Source organism: Trachypithecus francoisi, unplaced genomic scaffold (genome assembly GCF_009764315.1).
Source record: "Trachypithecus francoisi isolate TF-2019V2 unplaced genomic scaffold, Tfra_2.0 Lachesis_group1, whole genome shotgun sequence".
NCBI classification, from domain to species: Eukaryota; Metazoa; Chordata; class Mammalia; order Primates; family Cercopithecidae; genus Trachypithecus; species Trachypithecus francoisi.
The window spans coordinates 151,143,909-151,157,634 of NW_022681454.1; the positions used below are offsets into that span (position 1 = coordinate 151,143,909).

General features: G+C 37.9%; 1 protein-coding gene across 1 annotated transcript in view; it reads right to left on the reverse strand.

Annotated features, from left to right (window-relative positions):
• DCHS2 (dachsous cadherin-related 2) overlaps nt 1-13,726 on the reverse strand; it is a 273,224-nt gene that overhangs the window by 34,923 nt on the left and 224,575 nt on the right. Inside the window, exon 15 of the mRNA XM_033215533.1 lies at nt 520-731. Within this exon, the coding sequence (XP_033071424.1) occupies nt 520-731 (212 nt within the window). The remainder of the gene's footprint in view (nt 1-519; nt 732-13,726) is intronic.

Below are 13,726 nucleotides of genomic sequence, written 5' to 3' on the forward strand. Positions count from 1 at the left end.
AGTATCAAGGATGGGTGGGTTTTACAGCATGAAACTGCCCTGTGAATGGATGCTTCTCCAGGACTTGGGACCTTTTCCTGAGATGGGGCTAGTCCTGAAAGCAGATCCATCCATATGCCTGTTCATCCTTGAAGATTTAGTGTAAATATCATTATTCTGTGAAATCTTACACTTTTCCTCCAGGAGGAGGCTGTGTCTCTTCTCTTCACTCATTACAGGAAATGCATACTTCTATTGTATTAATAAATGCATATTTCTAGTGCTCAACAGTGGTCCCAGAGAAAGCAGATGTCAGTAACTGAGCACTGAATAAAGAGGAAGAGACAGTGCAAGAATATCAGATTTTCTTTAACCTAAGGTTTCACCCCATCTATAAAATGTACATGCCCTGGAAAGACTGTTGGACCACAGGGCTTAGAATTTTTGATGTACATTGATTTGTAATAATTCTCTCTCTCTCTCTCTCTTGTTCTCTCTCTCTCTCTCACACACACACACACACAAATATGTTTCTGTTACCTGTATGACACGAGCATTGTAGAATTCGCCTTCAGACACTGATGCTTGGTAAACACTTTGTTCAAAGCATGGTGAATTATCATTCTCATCCTGTATCAAGACTGCTACTTTGCAATAGGCTCTATGCCCGCTACTTTCAGCTAAAACGATGAGTTGTACCTCATTTCTGACTTCAAAATCAAGAAACTTGGGTTCTTTCACAGTGAGTTGTCCTATTTTTATTATCAAGGAGGAAAAAAAAAGAAAATGATGTTGTAGTTATTCTTTTATTTTTATTTTTTTATTTATTTTTGAGACAGAGTCTCTCACTGTCACCCAGGCTGGAGTGCAGTGGCAAGATCTCGGCTCACTGCAACCTCTGCCTCCTGGGTTCAAGTGATTCTCCTGCCTCAGCCTCCCAAATAGTTGGAGTTACAGGCACCCGCCACCACGCCCAGCTAATTTTTTGTATTTTTAGTAGAAACAGGGTTTCACCATGTTGACCAGTCTGGTCTCAAACTCCTGACCTCGTGATTCACCCGCCTTGGCCTCTGAAAGTGCTCAGATTACAGGCATGAACCACAGCAGCTGGCCATAGTTATTCTTAAAATGACCTAAAGCATCTTTGCCTCATGTGCTCACAGCTCACCTGTCCCGCAAAAGCCTCCCATTGGCGGGCCTCCTTTCCCCACCAACCAGGGTCATTGTGAAAAGATTTGGGATCTTGCAGATGTTTGCAGGTTCAAATATGTAGAGGGAAAGAAACCAGGAAATACCAAGACCTGGGAGCTATCTCTCTCCATATATCCCCCCTGGCCATGTCTGGTAAGTCTGTCTTGCAAATATATCTTCACTCCAGTCTCACTACTGCTGCCCTCCTTCAAGCCACCAGCACTTCCCACCTTGTCCCCTGCATTAGCCACAAAACTGGTCTCTCCCCAATCCAGTTTTCATTCTGAATTTAATTAAAAAAAGACACTGTCATTGTTCTGCATGAAACCCTTCCATGATCATAATCTGCATCTGCTCCTTGAATACTTATTAAAGAGTCATCATGCATACGGTTCCATCAGCCTGGAATGGCTCCCACAGCTATCCTTCCTCAGGGATTTTTCCACATCACTATCCCTGTACCATCAGCTTCCCAAAAGTCTCCTACAAAGCCTCTGCATTTTCCAGCAGCTGCATCATCACTTTGTTCACCTTCACCTGTCTTTGTCCTATTACTCCTCTTGTTTATAAGCTCTATACACCATCTCTTACGCACCATCATCTCTCCAATGTCTAGCTCAGGGTCTGGCCTCCAGAAGGCACACAGTAATACTTTTATGCCCTCATATAAAAGGCAGATCCAGGTTAGGGAAGCAGATTTTTGAGGGTGATGCCATGCTCTAGTTTCCCCCACCCCTGGCAAATTAAGAAACTTAGTCCTTTAACATAATTTCCTTGTCTAGTTTTTACTGTTTTTTCCTCGACTTTACAACAAAATTTCCGACTCAATGTATTATTTTTATTTACTTGGCTTTCACTGTCAGTAAGTCCATCAGATAGAGAGTTGCTGAATGAACACTAATTTGGAGTTAGAGAAACCTGAAACCAGGCATAAATCCCAGGCCTAGAAATTTCATTTAGGTTAATTACCTGGCTCCACCACCTCCTAACTTTGTGACCTGGATAAGTTATGTGGTTGATGTAAAGCTGAGTCTCCTTTACTGTAAAATGGGATGTTAACAATGACTTCCCAGAGTGGCTGTGAGGAGCAAGTGACATAATGCATATTTGGAATGTCTCTTTGTAGTAACAGGTAGATTCCGTGATGTACTACCCATGTTTGTCTGCGCCTCATCATCACATATGGATTTAATATCTCTGTGAACTCTGAATTTAGAAAGAGAACATTTAACAGCCATAAACTACTGCAAGTTCGATCCTCTGGTGGAAGAATCTGTACTGTTTCCAGAACTATGGCCTGGGAGCTGCAGTTTTTATTGCTCTATCTGAATCAGCTTCCCCAGATAACATAGTCCAAGAAGCTTTAGGTCATCTGGTACCTACTTGAATTCTAGTGGGAGGCATATCCTGTTCAGATATTCTATCTTTGTTATTGGGTGCTTTGGGGGAGATTTTGTAGTCTATATTCTGTTAGGAATAAAACCAATATATTATATATTAACTCACTATACTACCAAATTTAAAATTTCGTAAACTCATTATCATTTTTTTGACATCAAATTTAGTTGCCAGTTTAGTACTAGAACCAAATTACTTCACAAACCACAGTCTGTCGTGACCAACACCCCTGGCAGAAAATTTAGAGTAGCTCTAACTTTGGGCAGCTGGGGAATAATAAAGATGCCTTTGATATGCTGGTGATGAAACTAGGTGGGCTTCAGAAACCTCCCTGAAACAAAGGCAAATTCCCACACCCCAAAATGTTACCTGAGCCCGAGTCTCAGGTGGGTCCACAGCTCTCACCCAGATCTCTTGTCTCCACCAAACAGAGCACTTGCCTGGCTATCATGTTCTGTTACTGTTTGTAAAGGAAAAATAGAATAGAAATGCAACACTAAATTGCCCATGTCACTGAGGAGAAAGTGTGCCAATTATAGTGCAGATCAAAGTAGATTTTTAATAAAAGGCTTGTGTTTAGCCGTTGATAATTGGAATTTTGCACTTGGAATGGATCGACGGTTCTAATGCTTTCCTTGCATGGTTTTTATTTTTGGGGTAATAACTGGCATATGCTGTGAAAGTCGTGCAAGTAGAAAAGACAATAACCAGTCTGTGGGATGATTCAAGGCTGGCTCACCTACTGGATTCACATTTTTCCTTGGATAATACATGCGTAGTTTTTGCAAAGGCATCAAGCATGTACTGTCATCAGTGAGATTAAAGTACTACTGGGCTCTGTCTAATGGTATAAGCGGAAACTAACACCTTCCTTAGAGTAAGAAGCCTCACAAATGCTAACTTCATGTTCTTGCTTATATGTTGATGTGCCACTTATGTAATAACTTGAGAAAAAAATTGTAGTAACATTTTTCTTCTAATACATACATTGTATACATTGTATAGCTTTTGGCAGAGTTACGAAATACACATCATGAGATTAAGATTCATCAAATGCTACATGCTTGATAACATAATCAGGTTATTTCCATCAACTATATACTGTGTACATGCATTTGTGCAAACCAAAGCAGAATGTGATATTTATGTTATTCAGTAGCTTTCAAACCCTCTCCTACTTAAACAATGTCTTTGAAACATTGAAAGTTTGATCAGTTTTGTTTTGCGTCACTCTAATAAATACTAAAACGAATGCTACTATCTGTTATTTACATACAAAACCTTAGTCAAGCTCTAAAATTGCTGCTGGTTTAGACAGTGAGAAATACATGTTTTTACGCTAAAGTGGCATGAAGTTTAAATACAGAGTCAATTTGGTTTGTGACTATGGAACAGAGGGTAAACTGGCACAAATTGACAGAAAACACAGTTCTCATCAGAGATCTGTCTAATGACAACTTATTAAACTAATTACTAATAAAATGGTTTTCTCACACTTTTATTCTTGTTACTATAATCTTAGAGATAAATATTATTGATTTATTATATGTATTAGTCTCACATTTTAAGTGGTGTATGTTTAAAATACATACATTCAGAAAATCTATACAATTAGATACAATTTTAATGGTAATTTGTCAAAGGTAGCATAAAAGATGCATTTAATATCATAATTAAAGTTTTAAAAAAGCTTTCTTGGTCTAAAATTGACACTCTAACATCACAATTAAAAGAACTAGAGAGGCAAGAGCAAACACATTCAAAAGCTAGCAGAAGGCAAGAAATAATGAAGATCAGAGCAGAACTGAAGGAGATAGAGACACAAAAACCCTCCAAAAAATCAATGAATCCAGGAGTTGGTTTTTTGAAAAGATCAACAAAATTGACAGACCGCTAGCAAGACTAATAAAGAAGAAAAGAGAGAGGAATCAAATAGACGCAATAAAAAATGATAAAGGGGATATCACCACCGACCCCACAGAAATACAAACTACCATCAGAGAATACTAAAAACACCTCTACGCAAATCAACTAGAAAATCTAGAAGAAATGGATAATTTCCTGGACACTTACACTCTTCCAAGACTAAATCAGGAAGAAGTTGAATCCCTGAATAGACCAATAGCAGGCTCTGAAATTGAGGCAATAATTAATAGCCTACCAAGCAAAAAAAGTCCAGGACCAGATGCATTCACAGCTGAATTCTACCAGAGGTACAAGGAGGAGCTGGTACCATTCCTTCTGAAACAATTCCAGTCAACAGAAAAAGAGGGAATCCTCCCTAACTCATTTTATGAGGCCAACATCATCCTGATACCAAAGCCTGGCAGAGACACAACAAAAAAAGAGAATTTTAGACCAATATCCCTGATGAACATTGATGCAAAAATCCTCAATAAAATACTGGCAAATCGGATTCAGCAGCACATCAAAAAGCTTATCCACCATGATCAAGTGGGCTTCATCCCTGGGATGCAAGGCTGGTTCAACATTCGCAAATCAATAAACGTAATCCAGCATATAAACAGAACCAAGACAAGAACCACATGATTATCTCAATAGATGCAGAAAAGGCTTTTGACAAAATTCAACAGCCCTTCATGCTAAAAACTCTCAATAAATTCAGTATTGATGGAACGTACCTCAAAATAATAAGAGCTATTTATGACAAACCCACAGCTAATATCATCCTGAACGGGCAAAAACTGGAAAAATTCCCTTTGAAAACTGGCACAAGACAGGGATGCCCTCTCTCACCACTCCTATTCAACGTAGTGTTGGAAGTTCTGGTTAGGGCAATCAGGCAAGAGAAAGAAATCAAGGGTATTCAGTTAGGAAAAGAAGAAGTCAAATTGTCCTTGTTTGCAGATGACATGATTGTGTATTTAGAAAACCCCATTGTCTCAGCCAAAAATCTCCTTAAGCTGATAAGCAACTTCAGCATAGTCTCAGGATACAAAATTAATGTGCAAAAATCACAAGCATTCTTATACACCAGTAACAGACAAGCAGAGAGCCAAATCAGGAATGAACTTCCATTCACAATTGCTTCAAAGAGAATCAAATACCTAGGAATCCAACTTACAAGGGATGTAAAGGACCTCTTCAAGGAGAACTACAAACCACTGCTCAGTGAAATCAAAGAGGACACTAACAAATGGAAGAACATACCATGCTCATGGATAGGAAGAATCAATATCGTGAAAATGGCCATACTGCCCAAGGTGATTTATAGATTCAATGCCATCCCCATCAAGCTACCAATGAGTTTCTTCACAGAATTGGAAAAAACGGCTTTAAAGTTCATATGGAACCAAAAAAGAGCCCGCATTGCCAAGACAATCCTAAGTCAAAAGGACAAAGCTGGAGGTGTCACGCTACCTGACTTCAAACTATACTACAAGGCTACAGTAACCAAAACAGCATGGTACTGGTACCAAAACAGAGATATAGACCAATGGAACAGAACAGAGTCCTCGGAAATAATGCCATACATCTACAGCCATCTGATCTTTGACAAACCTGACAAAAACAAGAAATGGGGAAAGGATTCCCTATTTAATAAATGGTGCTGGGAAAATTGGCTAGCCATAAGTAGAAAGCTGAAACTGGATCCTTTCCTTACTCCTTATACGAAAATTAATTCAAGATGGATTAGAGACTTAACTGTTAGACCTAATACCATAAAAACCCTAGAAGAAAATCTAGGTAATACCATTGAGGACATAGGCATGGGCAAGGACTTCATGTCTAAAACACCAAAAGCAACGGCAGCAAAAGCCAAAATTGACAAATGGGATCTCATTAAACTAAAGAGCTTTTGCACAGCAAAAGAAACTACCATCAGAGTGAACAGGCAACCTACAGAATGGGAGAAAATTTTTGCAATCTACTCATCTGACAAAGGGCTAATATCCAGAATCTACAAAGAACTCAAACAAATATACAAGGAAAAAACAAACAACCCCATCAAAAAGTGGGGAAAGGATATGAACAGACATTTCTCAAAAGAAGACATTCATACAGCCAACAGACACATGAAAAAATGCTCATCATCACTCGCCATCAGAGAAATGCAAATCAAAACCACAATGAGATACCATCTCACACCAGTTAGAGTGGCAATCATTAAAAAGTCAGGAAACAACAGGTGTTGGAGAGGATGTGGAGAAATAGGAACACTTTTACACTGTTGGTGGGACTGTAAACTAGTTCAACCATTATGGAAAACAGTATGGCGATTCCTCAAGGATCTAGAACTAGATGTACCATATGACCCAGCCATCCCACTACTGGGTATATACCCAAAGGATTATAAATCATGCTGCTATAAAGACACATGCACACGTATGTTTATAGCGGCACTATTCACAATAGCAAAGACTTGGAATCAACCCAAATGTCCATCTGTGACAGAATGGATTAAGAAAATGTGGCACATATACACCATGGAATACTATGCAGCCTTAAAAAAGGATGAGTTTGCGTCCTTTGTAGGGATATGGATGCAGCTGGAAACCATCATTCTTAGCAAACTATCACAAGAACAGAAAACCAAACACCACATGTTCTCACTCATAGGTGGGAACTGAACAATGAGATCACTTGGACTCGGGAAGGGGAACATCACACACGGGGCCTATCATGGGGAGGGGGGAGGGGGTAGGGATTGCATTGGGAGTTATACCTGATATAAATGATGAATTGATGGGTGCTGACGAGATGATGGGTGCAGCACAACAACATAGCACAAGTATACATATGTAACAAACCTGCACGTTATGCACATGTACCCTAGAACTTAAAGTATAAAAAAAAAAAAAAAACTTTCTTGACAGCAGTATGGTAAACTATACACTTAACCAATCTTCATGATAAAAACAACTAAAATGCATGATAAATTATATATATAATACACATATATGCATAGATATGTATGTGTATGTATTACAATGCAATATTGAGTTGGTACAGTTGTTAAGAATTCCACAGAGGACAAAACAGACACAAAGACAGGGATCCTGAGAGGTTAGCAAGTAATAACAGCTCAGTTTTGTTTCAAAGATTCTACCACAACCTTCTGTCTTACTATTCATTTCTGATAGTTGCATGGAATGTGGAAAATAAGGTGAGAACTCACAAAAGGTGAAGAGGCTAATAGGAAAAACCAGCATAAAGCTGGACACCTAAAGGCTACATATATTCTAAATCAGTGGCCATTATTGGAAAAAAAAAAAAAAGGAACAAAACTGAAACTGAAGCAGAATTAGCAATGTGAACATAACTGAAATTTGCTGAAGTGTTTCAAATTGTGCAGATATTAAAGAACAAAATCATGAATACAATCCTCAGATGGAATGCACCATCAAAGTCACTCATATGATCACAGAAGGATTACAATCTGCAGCAACAGTGATGGGTTAAAAAGAAAGAGACTACAACTTCTAATTACAATGTTCTTCCAAAAGGTATTGGCCAAAAAACCACCAGAAACTTGACTCCTTTTTTTAACCTTGGTGTTGATTGAAAGGGAGAAAAAAACCTTATGTATTAGTTTAAGCCTGAATTTATGGTAGCTACACTATCATAGTTATACATATTTAAAACGCTTAGAAATTAAATTTAAACTAGCTTCTCCCTGATGATTCTCCAGGTGAATTGCAGAAAAGAAAGCAAATCCTCTTTCATGGGCATAAATTCAACCAAGGCTTCAAAGAATTGTCAAAGAGCTTCCAAGGATAATGAGTAGCTCATAGTCTACAAGCACTAAAATCATAGAGAAACAAGGCACCATAAATGACAGAAAGCAACCCATAGAAAACAGAACCCAACAATCAAAGACTTCAGATGCAGGAATTGTTGGACACAGAATTATTATATATGTTTAAATACATTAAAAACCCTTGGAAATAAGAGCAAGGAACAAGAGGCTATTTTTCAAAAGCAAAGAAGAGTTGAAAAAAGAACTCAACAGAACTTTTGGAAATGAAAAATACAGTTCCCCAGAATGAAGAGAAAGACAGATGAAAAATATAAAAAAGAGATGTAGGAGAGAGTCACATAGCCCAACACTTGTGTAATTGGAGTTCCAAGAAAAGACACAAATGAATGGCGTTTAGATCAACAGCTGGCTTCTTAATGCAACAATGGGACGCCAGAAGCCAGTAGAATAATATCTTACTATGATGAGAGAAAATAACTGTGAATCTAGAATTACAAGATGAGCAAAAGTATTTTAAAAGCATGGATTAAATAACTACATTTTTTGACTACCTAAATCTGAGAGAGCTTACTATATAAACCCTCACTAAAGGAGATAGTTCAAGCAGGAAAAAAAATAATAATAGAAGAAAGGCTGAGATATAAGAAACAATGGTTAGCAGAGACATCAGCAAGGATGCAGCTAAATCAACTGAAAAATACTACTAATGCCTAATTTGAAAGAATCAAAATTGTGGTCACAAAAGCATGTAAACTGAAACAGGAGCACTTGGAGATCAATAATTGCAAATCTCTTGTATTACTCAGGAAGAGAATATTGATTAATGTTGGACTTCATATATGTTAAAATAACTAGGCTAGCCACTGAAATAAGAGAAATAACTATATAACTTCAGACAGGAAAGTGGTCATTTTCAGATATGATTTTATGTGTCAAATATACAGAAAAATGTCACTCTAGTTTGCAAATTTGCCAGACAAAAAAAATCAAAAGACAAAAGTCAGTTTCAAATACATACACCAGCACTGTCAGGAAAAGCAATTTTTTTTCATTTACCATAGCGAGAAAAAGTATAATATACTTAGGGGAAATCTAACAAGAAACATGCAAGCCTGTACATTTCATTCTTTGCTATTTCTCTTTAACATGTAATGGTTTATGCACTGTAAGTCATAGTAAAAATGTCGAGCAAAGGAATAAAGTCATAGAAGAGTACATATCATGATTCTATTATCATACTTAAGTCAAGGTAAAAGTAAATGACATATTGTTTAGAAATTCAAATGCAGTGGAAAAATTGTAACCAAAAATGTCAGTGATCATTTGGGTGCAGTGGCTCATGCCTATAATCCCAGAACTTCAGGAGGCCAAGGCAAGGAGATTGCTTGAGTTCAGGAGTTTGAGGCCAGCTTGGACAACATAGTGAGAATCTGTCTTTGTTTATGAGAAAAAAAGAAGCCAGTGATCAATACAAATTCAAGTTACTAATTATTTCTGGGACAAAAAAAGAGAGACATGAAGTGATGTGTATGTTAATTGGCTCAGTTTAGATATTCCGCAATGTACACACATTTCTGAACAACAACAAAAACAAAAACAAACAAACAAACAAACAAAAGAAATGAAAAAAGAGATATAAAAAGGAAGGGGCACACAGAAACTTTTGAAAATTTGAAAATTCTAGTACAGTAGTTCCCCCTTCCCTGTGGTGGATATATTCTAAGACCCCCAGTGAATGTTTGAAACTGTGGATGGTACCAAACCCTATATGTACTATGCTTTTTTCTAAATATGCATACCTACAATGAAGTTTAATTTCTAAATTAGGCACAGTAAGAGATGAACAACAATGACTAATAATAAAATTGAACAATTATACTGTAATAAAAGTTACGTGAATGTGGTCTCTCTTGCAAAATATTGTATCATACTGTATTCATCCTTCTTCTTCTTGTGATGATATGAGATGACAAAATGCCCACATGATAAGGTAAAGTGAGGTGAATGACTGTGACGTAGCAGTAGGCTACTACTGAACTTCTGATGGTATGTCAGGAGGAGGATCATCATCTGCTTCAAGTGGTCCTGGATCACAATGATGTCGATGGCTGGATGGTTGGATGTCAGGAACAGATGACGCTGATGGTTGGGAGTACTTGAGAGTTGCAGATTGGTTGTTTTTTTGTTTTTTTTGTTTTTTTTTTCTTTTGCCAAAACCTTTTGGAAATCCTTGTAATAAAAGCTTGTCAGTTTTTGGCCAGGTGTGGTGGCTCACGCCTGTAATCCCAGAACTTTGGGAGGCCGAAGTGGGTGGATCACGAGGACAGGAGATCGACATCATCTGGCTAACAGTGAAATCCTGTCTCTACTAAAATTACAAAATATTATCTGGGCGTGGTGGCGCACACCTGTAGTCCCAGCTACTTGGGAAGCTGAGGCAGGAGAATCGCTTGAACCCAGGAGGTGGAGGTTGCAGTGAATCAAGATCATGCCACTGCACTCCAGCCTGGGCAACAGAGCAAGACTCTGTCTCAGAAAAAAAGAAAAAATTGTCAGTTTTTAATCAAAGTGTTGGTACAGAAGTTATAATCCTATGATCCTATGGGTGACTTCAATGCTGCACTTTATCTGAGGATTGTATTCTATAATTTTGTCTTTTCATATCTGTGTGATTTGAAACACTTGAGAAAATTGCAGTAATGTCTACATTGTTCGTTCTGCTTTAGTTTCTTCTTTGTCTTCCCTTTCTCTGTAGATGACTCAAAAAGTTCTTCCTCATTTATTAACACTTCTCAATGGCTTTCAATATGATCTTCTACTTCTTCATCAAGCATGTCAGCAAACCTTTCTCCACCAACCTGTCTTGCTGTGTGAATTATTTTTCTAACTTTTCCATCAATCCCCAGGAAGCCATTAAAATCATTCATGACTTCACTCTAGAAGTTCTTCCAGCAGGCATTACAGTTTCTGGTTTTAATTCATGCATTGCAGCTTTGATGAACGTTACTGCGTCAGCAACAGTGAATGATTTCCAGCATTACATTACATCCAGATTATGGTCTGCATCAATTAATGGCTGATCAAATACCAGGCAGGTGTGTGACCCTGACAAACCAGATGATGCCTGCTCAAGGGGCTGAAGCAATGAGGTTTTATTTAGAGGTACAAATACAACCTCAACATTTTCATTTTCATAGCAGGATGGCCAGGTGCATTGTCTAATATTAACAGAACTTTGACCTTTCCTCATCCAAGTATTTTTTTTTAACTTCTGGGATGAAGCACTGGTGGAACCATTCTATAAACAAGATGTGTGTCACCCATGCTTTCTTATTATATTGCCAGAACATGGGCAGATAATTTTTTGTTTTAGAGACCATGTGGGTTCTTCACTTTGTATGCTACACTTGATTTTATCGGATGTCCTGCAGTGTTGCCACATAGTACCAGAGTTCATCTGTCCATGTTTTATGCCCTGGTGCTTCCTTTGTACTTTTATGCATGTAGGTTCCATTGGGCATCTTCTTCCCCAAACACCTAGTTTTATGGCAATTCGAGATTGGCTTTAGATGGTTTCCTTTCTCCTTATTCAACATTTTCAGAAATGCGGCAGCACCTTCTTTGTTGGCAGATGCAGCCTCTCCAGTAGTTTTTGTATTTTTCAGTCCAAACCTATTTCTGAATCTGTAACCATCTCTTATTTGCAGTAAGTGGCTTAGGGTCACTCATTTCTGGGGATTCGTTGCTGAAGCCTTCATAGAGGGCTCAATGCTTTCTGGTGCAACATGTTACTATCAAATTGAACACGTTTTTCTATTCAGGTCTTCCACCCCCAAATTTAATGCCTTTTCCATTCTTAACTAAGCATTTACCATGCACTGTGGCCATGACTTTTGCATCGTGAGGTGCCATCACAAAACTAGCACAATTTTTTTTTCTTTCTTCAAAATTTCACAAGTAGACTATTCATTCTTACTGTAGATCTTAGCAACCTCAGCATACAATCTTTTATCTTTTCTTATTAAATTGAGAACTTTCATCTTTCACTTCCAAAAAAAAAAAAAATCAAAAAACACTTTATCACTTCTCTTTGGCATATCCAAATTGCCAGAATACTACACTTGTGCTTTGGGGCTATTATTAAGTTCCATAAGAGTGACATGAATATAAGTACTTCAATATGTGACTGTGGAACTCAGAATTGAGACAGCTACTGACTAATAGACAGGGAGCATGTACAGTGTGGAGACCCTGGACAAAAGGAGGATTTACTTCTGGGTGGGATGGAGTAGGATGATGTGAGATTTCGTCAAACTACTCAGAATAGTGAGAAATTTAAAACATATGAATTGTTTATTTCTAGAGCTTCCCATTTAATATTTTTGGATCATGGTTGACCACAGGTAGCTGAGCCTGGAGAAAGAGAAACTAGGATAAGGGAGGACTACTGAAATGTCTGTTTCCAGAGATGGGTGGCATGTGTATGGGTTTTTATTTTACTATTGTCCATTAAATAGTCTTATACATTTCAACATACCATCTGGCAGATATTTCACAGTCAAATTCTAAAACTCAATGTATACAAGTTATCTAATCAAAAAATAAAAATGTTCCTGTGAATGACCTCTTTGGACTAACTCTAGGAAGATTTTATTTGCATTTTAATGATGGACTGTAGAAGAAATAAGACCAGGTCTGGGCCATGTTAGAAGTGTGGTGGCAGAAGATCTGGATAGCCTGGGAAAATATGCCAGCTCTGTTACTCTTCTTTCTTCCTAAGCATTTTAATCTCGGCTGCTTTCCCAGAACCCTCAGACACCTGGACTGCAAGAAAATTAAGACTTGGTGATGTTCACAAATGGCCCTTTTGTGAACAGGCTTTCTACACCACCCTTTAATGCAACAACGGGATGAAGAGATGAAGACTTCTAGCAGGCTACCTCGGAAAGGTTGCTGACCAAAGGCTGTGTGGACCAAAAAGTCATAACACCACCCTGGATGACAGGACATTTACCTAAGGAATTACCCGCTCTCAATTCTTCCCAGGTGTGTGTAGTATAGATTAAATAAGGCGGTTGTATGGCAACATAGACATTATTAGAAACATTCTTCTTGAAGTTTGACAACAAAGCAGTAGATATGTATCTACTACAGGGTCGTTAGTGGAAAAAAAAGTACGTTTGAAATAATCAATTGGTATTCATTTAAAACAGTAGTGGTCTTACTGAAGCTAAATTTATTACATGCTGTGTTTGGAAGTAATTTCTTTACCACTGTATAGAAACCTTCGCAGCTGTTCTTTTTTTGTTGTGTTGTTGACATTCAGTAGCAAATTACAAGAATCTCTGATGAAGATTCCTTACAGCTAGACATGTTCTTATTTTGAATTCGGACTCAGTGTCAATGATCTCACTACTTTATCTCCAATTTTCCCAA